The sequence below is a fragment of the Panthera onca genome, chromosome B1 (genome assembly GCF_046562875.1).
Source record: "Panthera onca isolate mPanOnc1 chromosome B1, mPanOnc1 haplotype 2, whole genome shotgun sequence".
Taxonomy (NCBI): Eukaryota; Metazoa; Chordata; class Mammalia; order Carnivora; family Felidae; genus Panthera; species Panthera onca.
Window position 1 is genome coordinate 171248206 of NC_138342.1, and position 27761 is coordinate 171275966.

Genomic DNA, 27761 nt, shown 5'->3' on the forward strand with positions numbered 1-27761 from the left:
CACATGATTTTTTTTCACTTTAGGATTTTTAGTACCTCTGGAATTGTATTTATATCAGGCACGAAGCAGGGATCTCTGCCCAGTCCACCCCCATGACAGCACCTCAGTAGTCCTTTTAATTAGTACATGATGTCAAGCCTCCGGGTTTTAGCCTCAGGCACCTCACAAATGATGCAACACAAGCAAGGAACACTTCCTTGTGCTGCATCAAAACTGCCTGTCCATCTGTTGGGCGCTTTGACCCCGCTGAGGAAGCAAGGGCAGGGAACTGTGCTCATCTTTTCTCAAGCACCTGTGCCCCCTTCCACCAGAATCCTTCAGAATGTTCCCCGGGACTTTGCTTTTCATGATCATACTCATTTCTCAGATTAAAGGTATGTCTTAATCTTTTTATTAGGGTTCTCTTACTAGGCTATGAGGTAATGTCTCTTTAGTCACAAAATTTAAACTGTAAATGATAAAAACAGGAATTCCCATGGATGATTTCGCTGAGAACATAGCATAGGACTTGGGCCAGTTATGACAAATACTGAGATTCTGTGAGACACCTTCTCGGTCTTATATATTCTGATTTACACCGAGAAGGAGGAAGGAATGGACATTTCTGAATATCTGCAACATTGCACACGTCGAGCTGGCCATTGGCCACTTTGTACATTAGCACACGTAAAATTCTAAGTTACTGTCTCCACTTTATAGATAAAGGAATTGAGAATAATATATACAGATCAGAGAGAATGGATATAGTATTTATGGTCACACTGCTAATAAACTGGTAAAACTTATTTGATTCAATTAATAGCAGATTCTAAAATCCTATGGTCTTTCCTCCCTATCGCTCTTCAGGGAGGTTACCAGGGCTCACCTCACAGATGGCCACCGGTTGTGTAGAATATTATGTCCAGCACTGATTCAAGAGTACCTCAAACCTTTTTTAGCAAGAGAAAGACTTGTATGTATCTAAGAGGGTCAAGATTTCAAATGCAAATGTTCCTGGGAGACAAAAATCGGTAATTTACACTAAAATCGGTAATTTACCATCTACAATCCATCCCAGGGCAGGCTGGGACTGGGGGCAGAATCCAGAGACAGGCGTGAGGAGACAGGCAACCGCAGAACAAGGTGGAGAGATGGAAAAAGCTAAAGGACCTCATAGTTTTTTGGTCTACTTTCCAATTTTGCTTATATTTTCCCAATTTGGAAATGACAGTCTCAATTTCCTCACCTGTGAATGGGGATCTACTTCCTCGTGATGCTGTACATGACTGCTAACTGGGGGCAAGTGAACTCTGTGAGAATATTCGTTCTCCAGTCACTGTGGGTGAATGTTAATGCCAGATGTTTCCTTATGTTTCCTTTTAGAAAAGGTAATCCTTGGAGTGGAGGGCCAAGAACTGGTGTATCCGAAAAGGCTTCCTCTGATGCAGAAGAGAGATGTTTGGCACATCCATGATTATGACGTACAGGTACACGTTTGGATTGAATAAATAGGATTTATTGCATTCACAGGATATGTAGAAAGCCAGCTTGTGCTCCAATCCGAACTGAACAAGAGAGGAGTCTCGATGTTTCTGCGGACTCCCCCCGCCCCACCACCCAGGGTACAGCGTGTGCTTGGTGGGGGTGAGGGTTGTGGAGGCAGCAAGCTTTTGATGGATTAGGACATAAGACGGAGTAAAATTTGGATTTTAGGGGGTGCCATTTAAAACCTTCCACTAACAGAGGATTTCCACTAACAGCTTTCTGGACTGATTTAAGGCAACTTCGTTTGTTCTGAGCTGGTGCCCGTGGAATGTAATCTCTGAGCATTTTGCTTTCTCAGAGTTGTAATATGCAGGTTTGTTTGCTTTATAGCAGCTTTCTGCAGCAAAGTTGGACAACTTTCACGGGAACACATTTGGCCCGTTGCTTAGAATAGTGTTTATTCAGGTGTTAAAACATAAGCATTTAAGATTTTATTTAAAAAAAAAAACCTAAATGTTTATGCAGACAATATGTAATACATATAATAGGAAACAAATTTCAAAATTGGGTAATTTTTCAACTCCCGCTACTATGAAAGGCATTCAATGACTGTCCTTAGATATTTATTACCAGGCAGTTGCATTGTGAGCCTTAGGTTTCTTACTTGGTCCATGGAGAATACTGACTGTCACTTTGCTCCAACATTTTTTGAGTGGGTAAACTTTTCCCAGGGCAGCTGCTTTTCTTCCCTCCAAGACTAAAAGAGCCAGCCCTCCATGCTCTCATTTGTTAGGTTTCTCAGTCATAAGCATGACACATTTCAGCATTCCAAAAGATCCCACCTAAATGTCTTTCCCATGGCTTGAGATCATGAAAATGCAACTCTCTACCTGCGGCCATCGGGAAATAATGTCTAGCCATTTTTTCTCTAGTTATCTCCTTACAAATAGTGTATTCTCTTGATCTCCAATTCCTTTATCACCTTCTTAAACGTTTTATTAATATAACATTGCAGGTCAACAATAAAAAAAAAAAAAGCAAAACTTTTATTGGTTGAAGTTTGGTACTCACCCAAGAGGGCAAAGCCAATCTTGTGCCACCATTGTGCAAATCAGGACTTACGTTAAAAATCCCATTATGGGGGCACCTGAGTGGCTCAGTCAGTTAGGTGTCCAACTTTTGATTGCTGTTCAAGTCATTATCTCACTGTTCATAAGATCGAGCCCTAGATCTGTGTTGTCAGCACAGAGTCTCTTGGGATTCTTTCTCTTTCTCTCCCTCTCTCTCTGCCTCTCCCCCTCGTGTGTTCTCTCTCTCTCTCTCTCTCTCTCTCTCTCTCTCAAAATAAAAGCTTTAAAAGTCCCATTATGAGTATGCAAGATGAGCCTGGCCTGGGGCAGGAATTATACAAGATGAGTTTGAAGCATCTTATGCTACCAGAAAGTGAGGAAATTCTCAAACAACCCAAACTTGCATCAATGGGAGGATGTCAAAAGAACATAGGAGCCAAAGGAAGGAGCTCCCAGTAGTGAAAGAAGGGACAATTTGAGCAACAAAGTTAATAACATAGTTTTGGACCATAAAAAAAGATAAATTAATGCCCATGAACCTATATCCCCTCCATAAATTGAGGGGGGATAGACGAATCTATTCATAAGAGTGAAAAAATTGACATAGGCACTACCCTTTCCAGGAGATGGACATAACTCCCCACCCTTTAAGCATGGACTGTGCATAGTGACTTCTCCATAGAGAAGAACATGGAAGGGGAGAAACTGTTACCTTGAAGTGGAGAAGGGCTGACAAATGTCACCTCAGTGAGCTGATCAAGGTTAACATCATCAGTAATAACTCATGTTGATAGTAGGTACTTTTAATATGATGCGATGAAAATGGCACCTTTTTCCCTCAAATCTCCACAATCCCAATCCAGTAATAAGAAAAATTTCAGAAAAACCTAAATTGAGGGACAACCTATAAAATACTTGATTGTTACTCTTCAAAACCATCAACGTTTTCAGAAAAATAAAGAATGTCCGAGAAACTGTCATAGAGGATCCTAAAGAAGCATGACTGAATGTAATGTGCTGTCCTGGATGGGATCCTAAGACAGGACTTTAAACAAAATTAAGGAAATCTGTATAAATGTGTACATTAATTGATAATGGTAGTCTTGGTTCATAAGTTGTGATAGGTACATAATAGCCATGTAAGATATTAGCAATATGGAAATCTGAGTTGTGGGGTCCATGGGAATTCTCTGTATTATCTTTCCAACTTTTCTCTAAGTCTAAAATGATTCTAAAATGAAAACAAATTTGGGGCGCCTGGGTGGCTCAGTCGGCTAAGCGTCCGACCTCGGCTCAGGTCATGATCTCGCGGTCTGTGAGTTCGAGCCCCGCATCGGGTTCTGTGCTGCCAGCTCAGAGCCTGGCGCCTGCTTTGGATTCTGTGTTTCCTCCTCCCTCTGCCCCTCCCATGTTCATGCTCTGTCTCTCTCTGTCTCCCAATAATAAATAAACGTTAAGAGGAAAAAAATTTAAAAAAAATTTAAATTAAATAAGATTAATAAAATTCTAAATTAAATATAAAATCACAAAATTCTGTTCATGTAGAAACAATAGTAATGACAAGAATAACGATAATGTCACATTTAACAATATTAACAATAGTGTCTGAATATTAGCTAATACACAATGTATACGGTTCCCTCTGTTTGTAAATGCAAATCCACCCTTTTTATTTGAATAAACACCCAGGTTCTTGCTGGCCCACTGTGAATTATGTGTTTATGATAAAGTCCTAGTTTTACGTTAAACTTGCAGTCAAAAATGCCCTAATGCACACCTCACATTCAACAAACGCAAAACTCCCCTCCTTTCCTCAAAGCTGCCCCTTTTCAGAAGACCCTCATTTCAATAGCATAGTTTAAACAAACTAGAAGCCTGAGGGAATTCTTCACTCCTCACTTGTGCCTCCCCCATCAAAGAATCACTGAGCTGATTCCAGCATGTAAATAAATATCCTTTGAAATTATCCACCCTCCCCCCCTTATCATTGCTGCCACTCCCCTGCCCAAGTGACCTATAAACCGGCAACAGTCTTTAAATGCTTTTCCTGCCTACGGTTGTGATTTTTGCTGATCCATTACCCTAAATAAGTAAACCACCTAAAATACCATACCTACTTCTGCCTTTTTTTCTTCTCTTGGCTCTTAGGATAAGGTCCAAATCTTCTTTTTTTCAACTTTTTTTTTTTTTTTAACTTATTTTTGGGACAGAGAGAGACAGAGCATGAATGGGGGAGGGGCAGAGAGAGAGGGAGACACAGAATCGGAAACAGGCTCCAGGCTCCGAGCCATCAGCCCAGAGCCCGACGCGGGGCTCGAACTCACGGACCGCGAGATCGTGACCTGGCTGAAGTCGGACGCTTAACCGACTGCGCCACCCAGGCGCCCCAAGGTCCAAATCTTCTTAAGTGACTAACTAGTTGGTACCTGATTTGGCGCCTTCCTATCTTGGCATTTTTCGTATGTCTTCAATTTACATTTGCTTTTCCCGCCATGTTGAACTCTTCTGGATTTCTCAAACATGTCAAGCTCTTTCTTACGTCAGAGCTTTTGCATGTGCTGTTCTCTGCCCCTGACTCCTCTTTCTACATCCCTCACATAGTCACTTCATTTCTCCTATTGTGATGCTTAATAATACTCAGTTACATTTGATTGATTTTCTTCTTTGCCAAGCTATAGCTTCCATAAGGGCAGTGACCTCTATCTTGTGCACCATTGTATTTTCCGTATGATCAGTATGCCTGAAATGACAGCTATTGAATACATGGGTGAACAATAAACTAAAGAAATGTGTTAGACATATGATCAGTAACTGTAAATCCTGAAATTATAAATAGTTCTTATGAATTATAAAGAAAGAAAATACCACAAAAGAAAACAGTTAAAGGATATAAATTAGGAAATCATATACGAGTATACAAATAACAACATAAACTAAATGAACAGAAGAAAAATATCACTCCCAATGGTCATCGAAGAAAACAATTTGTCACAATAAGTTATCAATTCATTACTGTTAACATCTAAGGCAAAAAAACAAGAACCACTGTAAATTTCTGGTGAAATTCTAATTTTGTGCTTCCTTTCTTCAGGTTGTTTTGCAGTATTTCTCTAAAAGCTTTGCATTTTTTCCACCTTGCCGATAAAGAAATTATGTCTAACTACAGTGAATACCTCAAATCAAATTTCTGATATGGATATAGATTAAATAAGTTCACATTGTGCTTTTCAGCCATAAAATACATGCTATGAAAAACACTTATTGGGATAGGAAAATGGTCATGGTCATAATTTATTTTTATGTGAGACAGTAGACTATAAAACACTATACCCAAAATTGTTAAAAATACATAAACAAAAGCTCTATGAGCAGAGACTATAAATATTTTCCTTTCATTTCATTTTATTTTATAACTAGAAAAAATGCCCATCGAAAAATTTAACGAAAACATAACTTACAAGCAAAATCTTCCGTATATTGGTTCTCGTTCACTCAGCCTAATCCGTATTGATCATTTTGTCTGGCCCTTACTGTTGGGTTGCCAGATAGATTGATAAAGTCTAATTTATCCCAGGATCCACCCCACTCCCCACCCCGACACACACCAAATGAGCACACGTTTAAGCCATGCGATGGATATTGTTTTGCAGGAAACTTATGAAGAAGAATTGTTGTATGAACTAAGGCTAACTAGAAAAACCTTAATACTTCACCTTTTAAAATCAAGGTAAGTTCTGTTATAATTCACCACCTTATAGATGTATTAGTCTGTAGTATGTCAGCTTTTGTAAAAACTGCCAGCGAAGTGAATTCGTCAAGTCACTGTTACCTGTATATATTCTGAATTCCTAGTCTTCTAATATAAGCCCCTTGCATTTCGACATCTTAACAACAATTACAGACACTGCCCTTCAGTTCCCGAGTTACTCTTTATTTGGAAACTTGGAGTCCTTTGTGAATCAGTGGAACAAAGGAAATTTGAAAAACATGGCTTTTTAGAGTAGACTGCTAAGTTCTTTAAAATAGATATCAAACCAAGTTCTGTGGGAGAATAAACCAGAACTGGGAAGAATTTACTTCATCAGGTTATCTTGTGTTAGCTAAATAATTCTAATGGCCTTCATTTCTTCCTTAGCTTTCCTTACAACTTCTGTGTTGTTACTGTTAAATTTCCATCGTTTTTCTTTGGGCCATTCCTATACACAATAGCTCTGCCTCCCAGACCCAAACATTAAAATCATGAACAATTATTAAATGCTAAGTGGAAGGATAACTCTACTGAAGGATTGGAGGGCACCTGGGTGGCTCAGGTGATTGAGCATCAGACTCTTAATTTTGGCTCAGGTCATGATCCCAGGATTGTGGGATCAAGTCTCATGTCTGGCTCTGTGCTGAGTGTGGAGCCTGCTAGAGATTCATTCTCATATGTGGATCTTGAGAAACTTAACAGAAGACCATGGGGGAGAGGAAGGGGGAAAAAAAGTTACAGAGAGGGAGGGAGGCAAACCATAAGAGACTCTCAAGGACTGAGAACAAACTAAGGGTTGATGGGGGTGGGGGAGACGGGCAAGTGGGTGATCGGCATGGAGGAGGGCACTTGTTTGGGATGAGCACTGGGTGTTTTATGGAAACCAATCTGACAATAAGTTATATTCAAGTTTTTTAAAAATAAAAACAACAACAACAAAGAGATTCTGTTTTTCTCTCCCTCTGCCACTCTCCCAATTGCATGTGCACACGCTCTCTCTCTCTCTCTCTCTCTCTCAAAAAAAAAAAAAGAATTGAGACTCTAGCCTATTAGCTAAAAAGAACAGCAACAAAAAATATAAAACAAAGAAACAAACAAAAAACCTTTCTTCTACTCCAGAGTTGCCCACTGGACAGATGCACAGAAATAGAATTAATCTAAGAACATAATTCTATTGATAATTTATTCAGACTCTGCATACATTCTCAGGATGGAAGAAGGCTAGCATTTATTGAGCAATTTCTATATGCCTTCTCTCAGAGTGCTCTCTTAATTGCCACAATATCCATACAAGCAAATATATGATTTTACTTTTATTTTACTGATGAAAAATCATAGGTTCACTGAAGCAAAAACCTGTCAGGGTCACAGTGCAGATGATGGTGCTGATTCTCTAACTCAGATCTACCTGTTTTCGAAATTACTCCATGCTGCCTATGCCTCAAGTAGCCAAATCTCATTATACATTAGCTATTGTGTAATTCTGTTAATCAGCCTGGAGTGGCATATTATAGACTTGTGGATGTATAAAGTAGTTTAATCTAATATTGATGCCTCTGATGGACAACATTACTTTAGTCCCCTCCAAGAAGTAAGTGAATTTAGTGCATACCATGGAGCCTTTCAAATCTGTGAATACTACTTATTCAGATGTTTTCATATCTTATGGTAACAAACAGAAACTTGATCTTATTAATTTAGAATTTTGTCTTGGGTTTTGTTTTTTGTAGCCACTTTTTCCCATATTTCCCCTGTGAGTTTCATCTGACTTGGTTTTAACCATACCGAATACTTATTTTATAAGCTGAGATTGAGAAATAGAGGTAAATCTTCATAGACCAACCATGTCAGATCAGATTTTTATTCATCCAGTGGAAACACTGATTGGGTCAACTTAGTTTTCACTATAGTAAATCCAATAATAGCTGAAAAGTTACATGTGTATGTATATATGAGGCAAAAGAAACATTAATTTAGAATATGTTATATAATCAAGACTTTACCAAAAGTTATACCTATGTGTTTTGAAAATAACCACAAATATGATTGTATTTTATTTACCTGTTGTATGTCTTTCATTTTTAACCAACAGTTTGTTATAAAAAAAATTCACACAGAGAGAAAAGTTGAAGTTATTTTATTTTATTTTATTTTATTTTTAGTTGAAATAATTTTAGAGTGAACATTTATATACCCATGAATACACATATACCCATAATCCCAAGAAGATATACATATGCACATATACCCATTAACATTTTAATATGTTTGTTTTATATCCTATTTTCCTGTCTATCCATTCCCCTATCCATCCATCCATCCATCCATCCATCATCTTATTTTTATACATTTTAGACATTAACATAACTTCCCACTACATACTTCAACAAGCAGCAGATCATTAGAATTTAAGATTTGTTTACAGTTTTCTTCTTCTCATTTAAAATTTTTATGCAAAGAAATGCACATATCTTAAGTGTATATTCATTGAATTTTGGCAAATGCGCATACCTGTGTTACCCAAATTTTTACAAAAATGAACCATAGAAGAAGTGTCACTCAGAAAATTTACTTCTGTTTTTTCCTAACCGATTCCCCTCAAAACCTGCTCATAGAGGTTCATCGACTGCAAATTATTTTTGTCCATTCTGGAAGTTCTTATAAATAGGTTTACACCGCATGTACTCTTTTGCATACGGCTTCTTTAATTCAGCATTGCATTAATGAGACTCGTTCATGTAGTTCCAAGTATCAGAAGTTTGAGTCTTTTACTTTCTGAGTACTATTCCATTGTATAAATATACTACAGTTTATTTATTTAGTCTCCCATGGTTGGACAGCCTAAGCTGTTCCCAGAATTTGGCCATCACAAGTAAAGCTTAAATGGGCATTCTTGTATAGCCTTTATATGATACATGCTTTCATTTCTCCTTGGTCAAAGCCAAGGAGCGAAATTTCTGGGTCATAGAGTGTTATTTAAAAAAAAAAAACTGGGGCTGCCTGGGTGGCTCAGTCAGTTAAGCATCCGACTTCAGTTCAGGATATGATCTTGACGTTTGTGAGTTCAAGCCCCACATCAGTCTCTCTGCTGTCGGCACAGAGTCTGGAGCCTGCCTCGGATTCTGTGTCTCCCTCTCTTTCTGCCCCTCCCCTGCTTGCACTGTCTCTCTCTGTCTCTCTTCTCTCTCTCTCTCTTTCTCAAAAATAAACATAAAATTTTTTTAAAAAGAATAAAAATAAATAAATAAATGAATAAATAAGCGAATAAATAAATAAAAGGCTTCCAATCAGTTTCCAAAGTGTTTGTACAATTTTGTATATTACAACATATGAGAATTCTAGTTGCTCCCTGTCGTCTTCATCATTATAATTTTTTTTTAATTTATTTGTCTTGAGAGAGAGAGAGAGGAAGGCGAGGGACAGAGAGAGTAAGAGTGGCAGAGAATCCCAAGCAGGCCCTGCACTGAGAGCACAGAGCCGGATGCAGGGCTCAATCTCACGAAATGTGAGATCATGACCTGAGGAGAAATCAAAAGTTGGAGGCTTATCTGACTGAGCCACCCAGGGGCTCCCCTTTATAATTTTAGTTACACTAGTGAGTTTGTGGTAATATTTCATTTTCAATAAACTTGCAGCCCCTGTTGAAAACCTTTTTTATTATCTTTTTATATCTTGAAGATCAGCTCTTTGTCAAATATATCTGTTAATGGCGTTTTCCATTCTGTGATTTTTTTATTCATTTTCTTAATTGTGTCTCCTGAAAAGTAAAAATTTATCATTTGAAAACAATTTTAATTTATCACATGTTTCATTTATGGTAATTGCTTTATGTGAACCGTCTTCTAACGTCTTCATTGTTTTGGTTTTTAGATTTGATCTGCTATCGTGAATGTGTGCGTGTGTGGGCAATTTGTGGGAAGGTCAAGGTTCTTATCTTTCCATATGCTTAGCTAGTTATTCCAGCCCACTTTGTTACATTGCCTTTCTTTGCATTGGATTGTTTTCATACCTTAAACAAGATCCAAAGATTATTTCTGGGATCTCTCTAGTCTATCCTGTTCATTTACTGTTCAATCCTGAATCCGCGACCACATTGTCTTGTTTACTGCAGCTTTATAGTAAATCAAAAGCCAGTTTGGGTAACCTCTCCAACTTTGTTCTACTCTTTCAGAAATTAAAAACTCTAGATCCTTTCCATTTTTCTAAAATTTAGACTCTATTTGGTAATTTTATTTTATTTATTTTTAATTTTTTTAATGTTTCTTTATTTTTGAGACCGAGAGAGACAGAGCATGAGCAGGGGAGGGGCAGAGAGAGAGGGAGACACAGAATCCAAAGCAAACCATAAGTTCATGACCGGAGCCGAAGTCGGACGCTTAACCGACTGAGCCACCCAGGCGCCCCATTTGTTCATTTTATTTTTTAAAAGCCCTGGAATTTTGTTTGGAGTTTTATTGAATGTGCATATCAGTTTGGAGAGAATTGATATCAATAACATTAAAACTCTTCATGTCATATCTCTATATTTACTTAGGTCTTTAATTGCTATCAACAGTGTTTTGTAGTTTATAGTGTAGAGCTCTCACATGTCTTTTGTTAAATTTATTTCTACATGTGTAATGTTTGTGGTGTTCTTGTAAGCAGAACTGCTTCTCATTATTTTATTTTTCTATTAGGGTTTCATCTATGAATCTATTGATTGTTTTGTAGGTTGCTTAAGGATTTTCAACAGCAAATATTGACAGTTTACTACTTTCTTCCTAGTCATTATTCCTTCTATTTCTATATCTTATTCCAATGATTAAAAACTCCAGTACAATTTGAGTAGAAGTAATGAGAGTTGGCAACCATTCGTTATTTTTTATTTTAAGGGGAAAGCATTCAATATTAAAGGATTAATATGATATTGCTAGGAGAATTGTCATTGGTTTACCTTACTAGATTAAGATAGTTGCCTGAGAAATTTGCTGCAAGTGTTTTGTCTTCAACTATTGAAGTGTCCATATGGCAATTTCACTAATTGATTTGTGAATACTAAACCATCTCTTTGTACTCTTGGGAAAAAACTCTTTGCTGTATTAAGTTTACTACTATTTTGTTAAGGGTTTTAAAACCATGTTAATGATTAATATTATTCTGTATTTTTCATTTTTTGTAATGTCATAGCCAGATATTTATATTAGGATTATGGTGATCTCATAACATGAATTAGAAAGTATTCTCTTTTCCTATATTTATAAAGGACATTTTTGGAATGTTTGTTAGAATTCCTAAATGAAACTTTCTGTGCCTTGAGGATTTTTTTGTGTATGTGTGGGAATGAGATTTTATGATTACAAATTCAATCTTATTAATAAAGGCTTATTCAGATTTCCCTTCATATTGAGTCAGTTTTAGATTGTAATTTACAAGGAAAATGTATATTTCATCTAAGTTGTCAAATTTTTGGCATAAGGTGTTTCATAATATTCTTACTATTCTTTTTTTCCCTCATTCTATTCTTTCGTTCTACTCATTCTATTCTATTCTTTTAATGTCTGTAATATCTTTACAGATAATCTCTTTATAATATCTAATATTGGTTATTTGAGTTCTCTTTTTTCCTTGACTAATATAAAGGAGTTTATCAATTTGATGTTTTCAAATAACTAAAATTGTATTTTACTAATGTTACTGTTTATTTCACTGATTTATTTTATTATCTTTATTATTTTATTTGTCCCACTTATTTAATGGTTACTTTTCTCTTTTTATAGAAATATTTCATGTGTTCTGTCATAAGTATTTAAAGTATTTAAAGCTATGACATTTCTTCTAAACATAAATTTAGATGCATCTCAAAAATCTTGATATGTTGTATTTTTATTATCATTTATTCCAAAATATTTTCTAATTTCTTTTGAGATTTCTTCTTTGGCTCATGTCTTAAGAGTGGCTATTTAACTCCAGCATTTGGAGTTAAAAAATTTTTTTTAATGTTTATTTATTTTTGAGAGAAAGAGAGACAGAGCGTGAGCTGGGAAGGGGCAGAGAGAGAAGGAGACACAGAATCTGAAGCAGGCTCCAGGCTCTGAGCTGTCAGCACAGAGCCTGATATGGGGCTCGAACTCACAGACCATGAGATCATGACCTGAGCCAAAGTCAGACACTTAACTACTGAGCCATCCAGACGCTCCCCAATATTTGGTGTTTTTTAAAAAATATATCGTTGTGTCAAATTTTTCTATTTTAATTCTATTTTTGATGAAGAATATAGTTTGTATAACATCATATTTTTTAAAAATGTATTACAATTTTTTATAGCCAAGCATGTTTCTAACTCATTAAACATACATGTGCACTTGAAAAGAATACGTATTTTACAGTGTTGGGTGAAATATTCTATGAACAGCAATTAGAAAAAGTGGTGGATTATTTAGAATTATTTTTATTTAATTTATGTGTCTATTTTCTCTGTCCATTGCTGAGAGAGGAGTGTCAAAATATTGAACTATGGTTTTTGAAATTGTTTTTCTTCTTTCCATTTTTTTCTCTTTTCCATTCCTTTAATATTTGTTTCATGTACTATGAAGCTTAACTATTAGGTTCAGACATATTTATAATTTTTTTATGGTGAATTTTTTATGTTTTGGCTTTCTCCCACTCTAACCTGTTTTTTTTTCCTTCCCCTCCTCCATGGGTTTCTGTTAAGTTTCTCAGGATCCACATAAGAGTGAAACCATATGGTATCTGTCTTTCTCTGTATGGCTTATTTCATTTAGCATCACACTCTCCAGTTCCATCCACGTTGCTACAAAGGGCCATATTTCGTTCTTTCTCATTGCCATGTAGTACTCCATTGTGTATATAAACCACAATTTCTTTATCCGTTCATCAGTGGATGGACATTTCGGTTCCTTCCATAATTTGGCTATTGTTGAGAGTGCTGCTATAAACATTGGGGTACAAGTGCCCCTATGCATCAGTACTCCTGTATCCCTTGGGTCAATTCCTAGCAGTGGTATTGCTGGGTCATAGGGTAGGTCTATTTTTAATTTTCTGAGGAACCTCCACACTGTTTTCCAGAGTGGCTGCACCGGTTTGCATTCCCACCAACAGTGCAAGAGGGTTCCCGTTTCTCCACATCCTTGTGCTTTTAGCCATTTTGATAGGCGTGATGTGATATCTCATTATGTTTTGATTTGTATTTCCCTGATGATGAGTGATATTGAGCATCTTTTCATGTGCCTGTTGGACATCTGGATGTCTTCTTTGGAGAAATGTCTATTCGTGTCTTCTGCCCATTTTTTATATTGGATTATTCATTTTGTTGATGTTGAGTTATTTAAGTTCTTTATACATTTTGGATACTAATCCTATATTAGCTATGTCATTTGCAAATATCTTCTTCCATTCAGTAAGTTGTCTTTTAGGTTTGTTGATTGTTTCCTTTGTTGTACAGAAGCTTTTAATTTTGATGTAGTCCCAATAGTTTATTTTTTGCTTTTGTTTCTCTTGCCCCTGGAGACTTACCTAGGAAAATGTTGCTATGGCCAATTTCAGAGAAGTTACTGCCTGTGTTCTCTTCTAAGATTTCTATGGTTTCAGGACTCACATTTATATCTTTAATCCATTTTGAGCTTATTTTTTTGGGATGGTGTAAGAAAGTGGTCCAGTTTCATTCTTTTGTTTGTAGCTGTCCAGTTTTGCAGCACCATTAAAACTGTTTTTAACATTTTATTCATTTTTGAGAGACAGAGAGTGACAGAGTACAAATACCAGTGGGGCAGAGACGGGGAGACACAGAATCCAAAGCAGGCTCCAAACTCTGAGCTGTCAGCACAGAGCCCGAAGGGGGGATTGAACTCACAAACTGTGAGATCATAACCTGAGCCGAAGTTAGATGCTTAACTCTCTGGGTCACCCAGGCGCCCCTATAGCACCATTTATTGAAGAGACTTTTCCCCATTGCACATTGTTGCCTCCTTTGTTGATTAATTCACCATATAATTGTGGGTTTATTTCTGGGCTTTAGTCTGTTCCATTGATCTATGTGTATTTTTTTATGCCAGTATCATACTGTTTTGATTACTACAGCTTTATAGTATAACTTAAAGTCTGGATTTATGACACCTCCAGCTATGTTGGCAAATTGGTTCTTTTATCATTATGTCATTATACAATATCTGTCTTGTCAGGAAGTGTATTTTACCTGATATCAACATAATATCCTAGCCTTCATATATTTACTCTTTGTGTAATGTATTATTTTTCATCCATTTCCTTCAACATATCTGTCTTTCTATTTAAAATGTGTCTCTTGTAATTTGGCAAGTAGTTGGGTGCTGTTTTTTAGCAAATTCTGACAATCTGATTTCTAATTATAATGTTTGATCCATTAACATTTAATGTTTTGAATGATATGTTGTATTTAATATTTGATTTCTGTCTGAGTTTTTTATTGTTGTTGTTTGTTTCTCTGGTCTTCTTTTTTGGATCTTTGGATTATTTGATTTTTTTATTACCTTCCTTACTGGCTTTTTATTTATCTATTGGGTTTTTAGAAATATCTCTCTGCTTTAGGTTTAAGCTTTTATTTCAGATATTACAATATTTATTTAAAATTAATATTGTATCATTTAATATAAAATGTAAAAACTTCACAATCATATAAGTCTATTTATACCACGATTTTTTATGTTAATTTGGATATGTATACATCTGTAAACATTATGAATTCCATGATGCATGGCTACAATTTTGGCTTAAAGTGGTCATGTGTACCTGAAAGAAATTCAATGAAAAAATAATTTTATTTCCTGGATTATTTATCATTTCCTATCTTTTTATTCTTAGAAATTCAATTTTCCATCTTCTGCCAATCCCTTGAGCCTGAATGACTTCTTTTACTGATTTTTGTAGTACAGGGTCTGCTGGCAGAATTTTACCTTGGAATTATCAGACAAAATTTCAAAGCATCCATCATAAAAATACTTCAGTGAACAGGGACACCTGGGTGGCTCAGTCAGTTAAGCATCCAACTCCTGATTTTAGCTCGGGTCATGATCTCACAGTTTGTAAGACTGAGCTCCATGTCTGGCACTGCTCTGACACTGTGGAGGTTGCTTGGGATTCTCTCTCTCTCCCTCTCGCTCTGCCCCTCCCCTGCTTGCTCTTTCTCTCTCTCTTAAAAATAAATAAACTACAGGAGTGCTGATGCATAATGGCACTCGTACCCTGCTGTTTACGGCAGCACTTTCAACAATAGCCAGACTATGGAAAGAGCCTAAATGTCCATCAACTGATGAATGGATAAAGAAGCTGTGGTTTATATATACAATGGAATCCTCCTTCACAATGAGAAAGAATGAAATCTGGCCATTTGTAGCAACATGGATGGAACTTGAGGGTATTATGCTAAGTGAAATAAATCAGGCAGAGAAAGATACCGTATGTTTTCACTCGTATGTGGATCCTGAGAAACTTAACAGAAGACCATGGGGGAGGGGAAGGAGAGAAAAAAAATTACAGTGAGGGAGGGATGCAAACCATAAGAGACTCTTAAGGACTGAGAACAAACTAAGGGTTGATAGGAGGTGGAAGAGAGGGGAAAGTGGGTGATGGGCATGGAGGAGGGCACCTGTTGGGATGAGCACTGGGTGTTGTATGGAAACCAATTTGACAATAAACTATATTTAATATAAAAAAGGAAATAGACATTAAAAAATAATGCTTCAGTGAACAATTATAAACATGCTTGAAACAAATGAAACAAAATAGAATGTCTCAGGGGATGGATAGAAAACCTCAGAAAAAAATAGAAGATATAAATAAGAATCTAAAGGAAATTTTAGAACTGAAAAGTAAAATACATGGAAAAAATAAAACTTTTAATGCATGGGCTCAATATCAGAATGGAGAGGGCAGGGATGCTTAGGTGGCTCAGTTGTTAAGCATCTGACTCTTGATTTCAGCCCAGGCCACGAACACGATTGTGAGATTGAGCCCTGCATTGGGCTCTGTGCTCAGCATGGAGGCTGTTTGGGATTCTCTCTCTCCCTCTCTGTCTGCCCTTCCCCTACTTGTGCACATGCTCTCTCACTCTCTTTTTCAAAGTAAACATTAAAAACAAAAAAGAACAGAGACGGCAGGAGAAAATAATCAGTGAATATGGAATAATAGAAATTACACAATCTAAATAACAAAGAAAATTTTCTGAAAAAAAAAAGCCACTCTCAGGAATATGTGGTAATAAAACAAAAGATGAAAAACTGAGGTCATCAGAGACCCCAAAGGAGAGGAGAAAGAGTATGGAGCTGAAAAAATATCAAATGAATATCTTGATACTGAAAATACCCACATTTGGCAAAGGAGACACTAAAAACCTACAGGTTCAAGAAGCTGAACAACTTCAAAACAGGATAAACTCAGACAATCTCCAATATATAAATCTCAAACAATTCCAAGACATACCGTGGTTGGTTTTCTATATACATACATACACGTGTATGAAATGTATTATCTAGAGTAACCACTAAAAAACCTATACAGGGAGGTACACTGAAAAACGCTATAGATAAATCAAAATGGAATTTGAAAGTATATTTAAGCAATCCATAAGATGGCAGGAAAAGGAAACTAAAACATGAGAAAAGAAGAAACAGGAACAAAAAAAATAGCAGACTTAAGTCTTAATATAGTAATAATTACTTCAAATTGTATAAATACTGAAAATGGCAGAGTGGATGAAAAATATCACTAAACTTTACGGTGTTTATACAATGTCTTCCAGAAAACACAGAGAATACTTCCCTTCTCATTTTATGAAGCCAACATTACTTTGATACCTAAACCAGACAAAGACACTATAAACAAAATTAAATAGAATTCAACAATGCACAACAAGAGTAATACACCATAACCAAATGGGATCTTTTCCAGGAATACAATACTGGCCCAATATTCTAAAATTAATCAACATAATTTACCATATTAACAATGGAAAGAAGAAAAAAGATCACATGATATCATTAATTGACACAGAAGAAAGCTTTTGCTAAAATACAACAATCATTTATGATTAAACATTTCAGAAAATTAGCAATATAACAGGATGTCCTTGACTTGATAGCGAGTATTTACAAAACCCTACAGCCATAGGATTATTATTGGTGAAAGACTGAATGTTTTCCTCCTAAAATCTGGAACCAGGCAAATACGTACACTCTCACTACTGCTAGTCAACATATTCCCAGGACATCTAGTCAGTTCAACTCAGAAACAAAAGGAAATAAAAGGCATATAGATTGGAAAGGTAGAAGGAAAAAAAAGTCCTTACTTGCAGATGACATACAGTGGTTGGCATAGAAAATTCTACAAAATGTAACAGGCTAACCAAGCATCAAACAAAAAATATCTTCTGGGTGTAATAAGTGCATTCAGCAAAGTCACAGAATATTGCATCATAAAAATATCAATTGTATTTAAACACTCGCAATGAACATGAGGAAACTGAAGTTTAAACTGTAACACCATTTGCAACTGTTCAAAAAGAAATAAAACTGTTACAAATCAGAGAACTAAATACAAAGCTTGTTCACTGAAAACTACAAGATTCTAATGAAAATCATCAAAAAAATGTAAATAGGTGGGGTCTTATTTTGTATTACTAAATTGGAAGACCACATGGGAAAGATGTTAATTTCTCCAGTGGATATATAGGGTTATCACAATTCCCACTGGAATTACTGTAAGACTTTTTATAAATATAGACAAGGTTATTCCAAAACTTATAGGGGAAGACAAAGGAACCGGAGTAGCTAAAAGAAATCTGAAAAAAGAAAAAAAAAAAAAAAAACAGGAGTAATCACTTTGAGAGCTATTATAGAGAGAGTCAGACTGTCAGGACAATAGACACAGAGATCAATGGAATCAAATAGAAATCTCAGAAATAGTTCCACCCTAGTAAAGCCAACTCTTTTTTGACAAAGTTTGTAAAGCAAATCAATGGAGGAAGTAGAATCTTTTCAGCAAAAGGTGCTGAAACTATCCAGCAAAAAAATACAAAAAAAAAAAAGAAACTCAACGTAAATCTCAATGCTTTTACCAAATTCATGTCAAAATTAACTCAAAATAGATCATGGGTGTCAGTGTCGAATCCAAAACTATAATACATTTAGATAAAACAGCTAATATCTTAGGATCTTGGGCTAAGGCAAAGAATTCTTCCACTTGACATCAGTTCATTTGACATGACCAATAAAAGACAAAGTTGATAAATTGGACTTCATTGAAATTGAAAGTGCTTAACTCTACCAAAGTCTCATTATGAGGATGAAAAGACAAGCTGCAAATTGGGAGGAGACATTGGCAAACCGACAGAGGACTAGCGTCTGGAAAAATAAAGAGTTCTCAGAGCTCAACAATAATAAAGCAAGCAATTCAATCAGAAAATAGGCGAAAGGTAGGAAGAGACATCTCACCAAAGACAATATACGGGTGACAAATAAGCACTTGAGAGATGTGTGGCATCATCAATCATTCAAGAAATGCAAATGAAACTATAATGAAATATCATTTCATTCAATTAGAATGGCTAAACCTAAAACAATAATTACGTCGCCAGAAAGCTGGCAAAGGATATAAGGAATACTGGATCATTAATACATTGCTGATGAGAATATTAAATAATATAACACTCTGGAAAACAATTTGGCAATTTAAAAAAAGAACAAACATGCAACCTCCCTCAGGGGAAGCAATTGTACTCCTGGGATCAGTGAGAGAGATGAGAGGTCATTTTCTGGTGGAATAGTTCTGTATCTTGATTGCAGTGGTGCAAATTACACCTATGATAAAATGCCACGTGAACACAAACATGCATTAGACTAGTGTGTATTTCTGGGTTTGTTGGAAACAACCACAAAGTGGCTCAGTTGGTTGAACATCGGGCTCTTATAGTGGCTCTTATAGTATAGTTATTGTACTATAATTATGTGAGATGTAACTGCTGGGGAAATTGAGGGAGGTGTGCACAGACATCAGATTCTGCTACGCTATCTCTGTAACTACCTATGAGTCTATAATTATTTCAAAATAAAATTAAAAAAAAAATGAGATACTAGTACTTTGTATTCATACATCGGAAAAATGTGGGATCCTCTGTTTTCTAAGAAAATAAAATTTTTGAATATAGTTTTGGGGAAAGAAAAGCGATGCCCACGATGATTCACCCCATTAAAATGTGCATTCTGGTTGCACGCTGAACATATAATCCTACCTTTTGGGAGTTACTGAGAATGAGGCAGGTTGTGTCCACGAAGCATGGACATAAAGGGAAATCTACTGACTCTGCTGGAGTAGGGCACATTGTGACTGTTCTGCCAGCTCTTTGAGGAAGGGTGAGTAACATCACCCAGGTGGATATGTTTAATTTAAGTTCAATATTTTCTTTATTGTGTTTTGTAACTATCTGTTTTCAAATTCATGAGATAACAAAGTAAGATTGTTGGGTAAACAGCTATGTCGAGAGGATGATGTCAACTTTAATAACGAACGTGTTTATGTCTCTACAAACTACACAAATATTTGTTTTGCACGTTCATATAAGATAGTGCACGTATTACCTCTCCAAAGTGATTTTGAGCTCGTTCTATTCAGTCAAACCCAAGTGATGGTTCTGATACTAGGGCTTTCTCTACTCCGTCACCATTTCCTCTCTAATAGAGCCAATATTCCACTTTTCTTCTTGGGGCCTGGTAAATCTTAAAATAGAATGGCTATTATCCACATAGGGTAATTCAGATAGAACTAAGTAAATTACAGAATGGTGTAAGAAGAATCCAATGATTCCCTATGTACTTCTGTCGTATTCACGTACTGAGAGAGTTGAGATATATGACCTTAGTTCTTGGTCTGAGGATACCCATGGGATTTGTTACAGGGCATGTGGGAATGTAGAGTCATTCTACTGATTACTCAGAATGCCATCCCTTAACTTGTGCCGAGAAAATAAAAAACTATAAAGAATTACACGAAGGGGAACCTGAGTGGCTCAGTTGGTTGAACATCTGGCTCTTAATTTGGCTCAGGTCATGATCTCAGGGTTCGTGGGTTCGGGCCTCACATCGTGCTCTGTCCTGACAGCAGGGAGCCTGCTTGGGATTCTCTTTCTCCCTCTCTCTCTGCCCCTGCCCTCTTTGTCTCAAAATAAACAAATTAACCTAAAACAAGAAGAGTTACATGAAGATATTAGCAGAGGTTGTCTCTCTGTAGCGAGTTTCATTGATACTTTTCTGTGTTTTCTAAATTTATATTATGATTAATACATACTGCTTTTATCTAAATATATAGTTGTTGGGTTAATATATGTTAAGATATATGCATTTTATGTATATTTGATATACACATCAAATATATTTTGTATCAAATATATATATATGACTTTACTTAGATAGTATTTTCTCTAGTTTTTTTCTCAACTTGCTCCCAGAATCTCTTTCAGTCTCTTCTAGTGTTTACCAAATCATGAAATCTGGGCAGAAAGCCTTTTCGTGTGAGTGGGGTTGATTTTGCTTATGTGTTTTTAGCATGAAAGGAACATGCTGAGATTTGGAAATAGCCTCAAGGCTTCTCTTCCCCATAATTGGTTTTATCTGCTATCTTTGTAAACTGACTAAATCTCACTACCTCTCTGCCCTCTTTTCCAGGGAGTTCCTAGCCTCAAATTACAGTGAAACCTACTACTCTATAAAAGGAGAGGCCGTCACCAGCTACCCTTCCACCACGGTATCTTATGGAACTTTCCTATGTCTTCTGAAATTTTCTCATGGGATTTTGAAACGCAATCCAGCTGTACAGGCAGCTTCTGAAAATGTTATGTCAGAGGCAAATCTTACATTGAATACTGTCACAAATCATTCTAGAATAGAAAACATGACCCTTCAAACTCTAAAGGAGGCTGACTACTGTCTCACAAGCAGACTGATGACTGTTAATGTATTTTTTCTTAACTAAACTGACTTCTGTGTACCCCAAATGGTGTCAAGTCTGAAGAAAGGGTAAAGCAGAAACCAAAGAAGTAGAAGGCACCCTGATGAGATTGTCATCGGGCTAAAGGGATAAAAACTAACGACATGAAACTATTTTAAAACCTCCATCCAATTGACCCTTATGTGAGTCCTATTCCCCGGCCTAGGCCTTCTGCTGCACCAACATTGTGGTCTCTCCTTCATTCTCCAAATGAATTTTTGTTCATTTATCATCAATAATATTCCAGTGGATACAGGTTCTATTTTTACGGCCTTCCTTCCCTTTCCATGCCCTCTGTAGCCTTCTAACTGAAGATGACATTATTCCTTTTCACCAAAAGTATACTTTCTAAAAACTTATTTCCTGGTTAAGGCATGTGTCAATCATGGAATGTAAACCTTCAGGCAATCTTTGTGAAATAGAAATGGAAGAAAACTGGGCAACATGCTTTTATGCAGGGGGTGGCTGTTGGCCTAAGAGGGTCTACGATCACACGGGGAGTGTCACTCATGGACAAAATGGACAAAATGGAAAAGGTGATTACCTGATGGAACCATTACAGGCAGAGCACCACGTAGGGAGTGACAGGGATACCAACTTGACTGAAGCAAGGCCGCAGGAGGAAAGGGCTTGAGGGGACCTGGCTGGAGAGCGAAACCTAATTTTAGCAATCATCAACAACATTGGCATGGGGCGCTTGGGTGACTCGGTCCGTTAGGTGTCCAACTCTTGATTTTGACTCAGGTCATAATCTCACGATTTCGTGAGTTTGAGCCCTGCATGGGTTCTGTGCTGATGGTGCAGAGCCTGCTTGAGATTCTCCCTCTTTCTCTACCCCTCCCCCATTCGCACCGTCTCTGTCTCTCTCAAAATAAATAAATAAACTTAAAAAAAATTTTTTTTTTTTAAAAATTGGACTGATTTCATAGGCAACTGGGGAAAAATTATAATAACAACACGAGAAGGGTAGTTTGGTAGACATTTTAGGGTGGATGAAAGGAGAAATACTTAAATGGAAACGGGTCACATTTCTGAGACTGGATTCATCAACTAATATACTCCTAAATCTGTGAGGAAAGAATCCACATCCTGCTTCATACAAAGTAACAATGCAATTAGAATAAAAGGATTCTGAAGGAGTTCAAAATTTTCCAAATGACAGAGCGCAATGAGCGAATACACGAAGGAGCATTTGTGAGAATGCAATGCTGATATATTGTGAACGTAAAATACGTGTATAGTGATATCTATGCAATATGAGCATATGTATTTATATAAATAGTCTCTTCATCTATTTTAGGATCACTGTTTTTACCAAGGATCCATCATACATGAATTTGATTCTTCTGCCAGTATCAGCACATGTAACGGTCTGAGGTATTGCACAGTTCTCTATTTTGTTTATAAGTTTGCTTAAGGCATTTTCAGAGACATTTGCTTTTCACCTTTCAAACAGCCTTATAAATAGAAAAAATCATGGGAAAAAGGTACTGCATATTTTCAGCATGAGTAGCCCTTCTAGCCCATCACTGATGTCCATTTCTGACAAAAAGATGTCTAATGCACAGCCCTAAGCAAGACAAATTTTTTGTCAAGGGATTCAGAGACTGCTGGGAATAATCTAGCCTGTCCTCTCATGTCAGAGACACTGAAATCAGAGACTAGCCTCTGGACATTCAATTTGCTGGTGATAGAACTCTATGGAAAAACCAGGTCTCCTGACTTCTAGTCCTGTGAATTCCCACCACAACACAACACTTCACAGCTTTTTGCTCTTCAGGAGTTTAGAGTCTTTAGAAATCAAAAAGCCAGAAGTATAGTCTGTATCAGTTCCTTATAGATCTTGGGCTTAAGGATAAAAGAGGAAATGTGGGGTAGCAGGATAGGAGAACAAGACATTTCCGCCTTCATTTATGAGTACTTTACTTAAGTAGATCCCAATATATTCAAGAATAAAGACTCTTTTAATGACAAAATTGCCATGTAATAGTATTTGTGCTTTCATATAGTTACTCTACAATTAAAGCATGATGGACATAAAAATTCACAAAATATTTGTGAGAACTCTGAGATTTCAAAGTAGAGATTGGGCTGGTAAGCTTCTGAAAATCTAGAGGAGTTGATTCTTACGCACGTTATTGATTCAAAGGCCACATATCACCTCACCTTTTTATCACTCAGAATATGTGTGCAGCCAGATGCTCATGAGGCCTTGGTCTTATAGTTTCCTTTCTTAGCTAGGCAAAGTCAATAAAATGGAACAGAGAAATATGGTGAGAAATAAAGTAGTAAAATGGTATAGATTGAATATACATCATATTTCCATTTTCTGTAGGGGATTCTTCAGGGTATATAACCAAAGGTACCTCATCGAACCAGTGAAATATTCAGATGAGGGACAACATTTTGTGTTCAGATATAATCCAAAGGCACAGTTCGCTGCCAATTATTCTTGTACGGAACTCAATTTTACCAGGACAACTGATCCGAAGGATGCTATTAAAATGGTGGAAGACCTCAAAACAGAAGTAAGTGCCTTTTTGAAAAAATCATCTTAATGTCAGGATAAGCACCTCTTATTTCCTTTCTGATCTCAAAAGAGAGAAATGAGCACAACTAGTGAAATATACATGCCACCTGAGTCTGACTCTTCGTTGTTTGAAATCTAAAATGTCAAACTTTTTATCAACATAGAAAATGTTCGTTACCTACAGCAAATCTCAGTTTTTCCCATCAGTTTTAAGGAACGGGAATTTTTGCAACCCTACATGTGATTTATACCATCAGGGCTACAAGTGGTTGGAAAGAATGAAATTTGCAATGTCTTAAAACCTCTACGAGCTATTGTTTCCCCTTGTCGTCGCTGCCATCAATTTGTTGGGAGAGGGGGGATTTGCTGATGATAAGTCAAGGTCTGCCCCTTTCATCAGGCCAAATATTCTAATTATTAATTATTAAGGACAATTAAGAGTAATTGCAAGTTCAATTTCTGGCAGATGATTGCACCATGAGACTCCTATGTGTTTTAAGCTTTCTTGTATGACTAGTTCATATCACCTCAAATCCTCCCGAGGTGTTAGCCTTTAAAGATCCATGAGTGCCCATCTGCTTCACGTATCCATGGTCCAGATTGTGTCTGAAACCTAGTAGGTGCCTAACTGATGTTTTTGATGGATTTAATCAATTAATAAATGATCACTAAAAAAAAGTCCCCCCCAAAACGACTTAGTTAGATCTTTGAACAATACGCCTCTGGTTTATTACTCGGAGAATATGCATGTACCTCAATAGATGACATTGAGAGCTGAAGACAGAATTTTCTGGTATTGTTGATTTATAAAAAATAAGGATCTGTTATTAGCAACCTTTATACATTTCTTTGGAATTGAGACTACCACAAAGTAGGAGATTGAGAGACAGGAGAGGAGTAGAAGGAATACAGTCAGTCCTATTAGCCAGTCCCACGATTTGCTCTCCACTCTTGAGGAGTTGAGTCCTTTTTATATGAGCTATTTATATGAGCTATTTAGCTATTATAAAGCTATTTGCTTTATAAATGAAAAAAAAAAGTTAAAAACTGTATTCATGATTCTTTATTTATAACTCTTCTATTTATTTATTTAGAGTATAGCTGACAATGTTACATCAGGCTCAGGTGTACAACCTAGTGATTGAACATCTCCATACATCATGCTACATTCACCACAGATGTTGCTACCCTCTGTCACCATGCAACGATACCGCAATGCCATTGACTATATTCCCTATGCTGTGCCTTGTATTCCATGACTTATTCATTCCATAACTGGAAGCCTGTGTCTCCCACGCCCCTTCACCTATTTTGCCTCCTACACCCTCCTTCCCTATGACAACCATCCGTTTGTTCTCTGTATTTATAGGTCTGATTCTGGTTTAACTTGTTTGTTTATTCGTTTATTTTGAATTTTAGATTCCACACCTAAGTGAAATGTTATTTGTCTTCCTCAGTCTGACTTATTTCACTTAGTATAATACCTTCTGGATTGATTCATACCGTTGTAAATGGCAAGATCGTATCCTTTCATATGGCTGCATAATATCAGTGTGTGCGTGTGTGTGTTTGTGTGTGTGTGTCACATCTTCTTTACCCTTTCGTCTACCAATAGCCACTTAGGATGCTTCCATATCTTGGCCATTGTAAATAATGCTGCAATAAATACAACTTATTTTACCTGAAAGACGATCTGATGTAAAGGGCCACATGTTTTAATAATATATGGGGCTTTCTTTAGATAAATTCCTGGAATTATTATACTCCTCTTCCTCACCTTCCTGTATCAATAATACTAACATTTCTTACCATGAAAATTTTAACCTAAAATGAGAAACATTGACCATACTCTATTAATTTTTCATAAATTTCCAGAACACCCATAAAGAAAAGTATGTGGAACTCTTCATTGTTGCTGATGATAACGTGGTAAGTTTTCAGATGAATATTTGCTCCTCATTCATACTTATAAAACTATAGTGATCCTAAAAAAGAGAAAAAAATATTTTAATCGGAATTCCATTTTGGGCTCAATGTTGTTTTTAGCTTCCCCAAACAGATTTATATAAGAGATGATAAGGTCCTTTGGCAGTATAGAAGACTAAGCCAAAATAGAATTCTCCTCCTTTTTCTGAGCATATGGAAATGATGAACAACATACACAAAATTGAAAAAATGTGCACAATCTATAGTTGAGCTCAGAAGAAAACACAGAAAATCTCCAAGTCCTAAAAATGAGAAGAGAATCTCTTGTCAGAGCAGTAAGTAAAATTCACAGGCTTGGTGACATATAGTATATAGAATGTATTGAATAATGCCCAGAGCCATGATGAGCTGCCCCATCTCTGAAAAGGGAACCGGAGAATGTCTCCCTACTGAAACTGCAAAGAGAAAAGGAATGTTCTGTTTGTTTGTGGCAATAGGAAGGGGATATATTACGCACAGGAAAGCAAAAATGTTAAACACGTGTCATATAATGATATGGAGCATGATATATTTTTCTTTAGATACAGAAATGTCAAGCAAAGCTTTTAATGTAAAACTTGATTAGAAACTTGATAAACTGTTACAGCTCAAGTCAAAAATGTTCTATGAAGACATTTTCATAATCTAAGATAAAACTAATCACATGAGGAAGAGTCAACTAACATAATGGGAAGGAGAATAAGCTCTCCAAGAACTGTAAACCAGCCACTGATATTTCAGATTATATACCTAACAATAGAGTCAAAGAAGATGTGCAACAAAAAATAACAGAGTTACAGGCAGAGTAAGTTTTTTTTCAGTTCCCCTCTATCAGGAAATTTTAGGTAAAGTAGGAAAAAATTCAACACAAGTAGAAAAGATCTGAGTCACATAAATATCGTTTTGATATAATCAACTGGTAGAATCTCCAAAACACACAAAATAGACAATCTATAATCTTTTCAAATGCAAATAAAATACTTCCAAAAATTAAACTGGTATTTGACCACAAAGAAAGTAAAAAGAAATAGAAAAAAAATAGATATATAATAAAGAGCACCCTTTTGTTTTTAAACCACAACCAGATTGGAAGTTATAACAAAAATTGATACGTTAAGCCACTAAATGATCATTGGTTTGGAAACTAAAGCAAAAGACATTTCCAAATATTAACTGACTGAAGAAGTCAAATCTGAAAAAGAAAAGACTGGTATAGATAAAACTTTAGATGCAGGAGGCGTAGCAGTATTTAGAAGGATATTTGTAGTCTTAGACATTTCTATGAAAGAGAAAGAAAAATTTAATGAACTAAGAGTCTAACTGGAAAAGTTATAAAATGAAACAGAATAAATCAAAAAAGGATAGAAAGGAGAAAAAAATCTTAACAATGCATGAAATTAATAAAAGACATGAGTCAAAATGAAGCAACTGGTAGATCAACAAAGCCAAATGCTCATTCCTTGAATAGATTGGTAAAATAGAGAAATCTCTGACAATAATTATTAAAAAAAATAAAAGTACAAATAAAATTAGAAGTAGAAGGAAGCATAACTATAAATATAGTACAGGTTACACGTCAATAAAAAATATATGTACAACCTGTGCCAATACAGTTATGAGCAGAAGCATGCAGTAAAATGTTACCAAGCTGACTTGCGAAGAAATAGTAAACCCAAAAAAGATTGTAATGAATTTTAAAAATTAAATAAGCAGTCCACAGTCTCTCAACAAATGAAGACACTAGGCTCACATGCATTTAAACACAAATTTTGCCAAAATTTGCTTTAACAGATAATATCTTTTACAAACAAATTTGAAGAATAAGCAAAGGGAAAAATTCTTCGCACATGTTATACAGTTATTATACCTTTTGCATTAGATATCTACTGCTGTGTAACCAACAACCCCAAGCTTAGTGTGGTTTGCTTGTATAGCAGTTCCACTGGGCTAGCTGGCTGGTGTAAAAATGGCTTCA

At 36.2% G+C, this 27761-nt stretch overlaps 1 protein-coding gene across 1 annotated transcript in view; it reads left to right on the plus strand.

Moving 5' to 3' along the window:
* Positions 1–322: 322 nt before the first annotated feature.
* Positions 323–27761, plus strand: part of ADAM7 (ADAM metallopeptidase domain 7) — a 66149-nt gene continuing 38710 nt past the window's right edge. Inside the window, exons 1-7 of the mRNA XM_060655772.3 lie at positions 323–374; positions 1363–1466; positions 6185–6261; positions 20970–21048; positions 22592–22668; positions 23627–23819; positions 25697–25750. Of these exons, the coding sequence (XP_060511755.2) occupies positions 323–374; positions 1363–1466; positions 6185–6261; positions 20970–21048; positions 22592–22668; positions 23627–23819; positions 25697–25750 (636 nt within the window). The remainder of the gene's footprint in view (positions 375–1362; positions 1467–6184; positions 6262–20969; positions 21049–22591; positions 22669–23626; positions 23820–25696; positions 25751–27761) is intronic.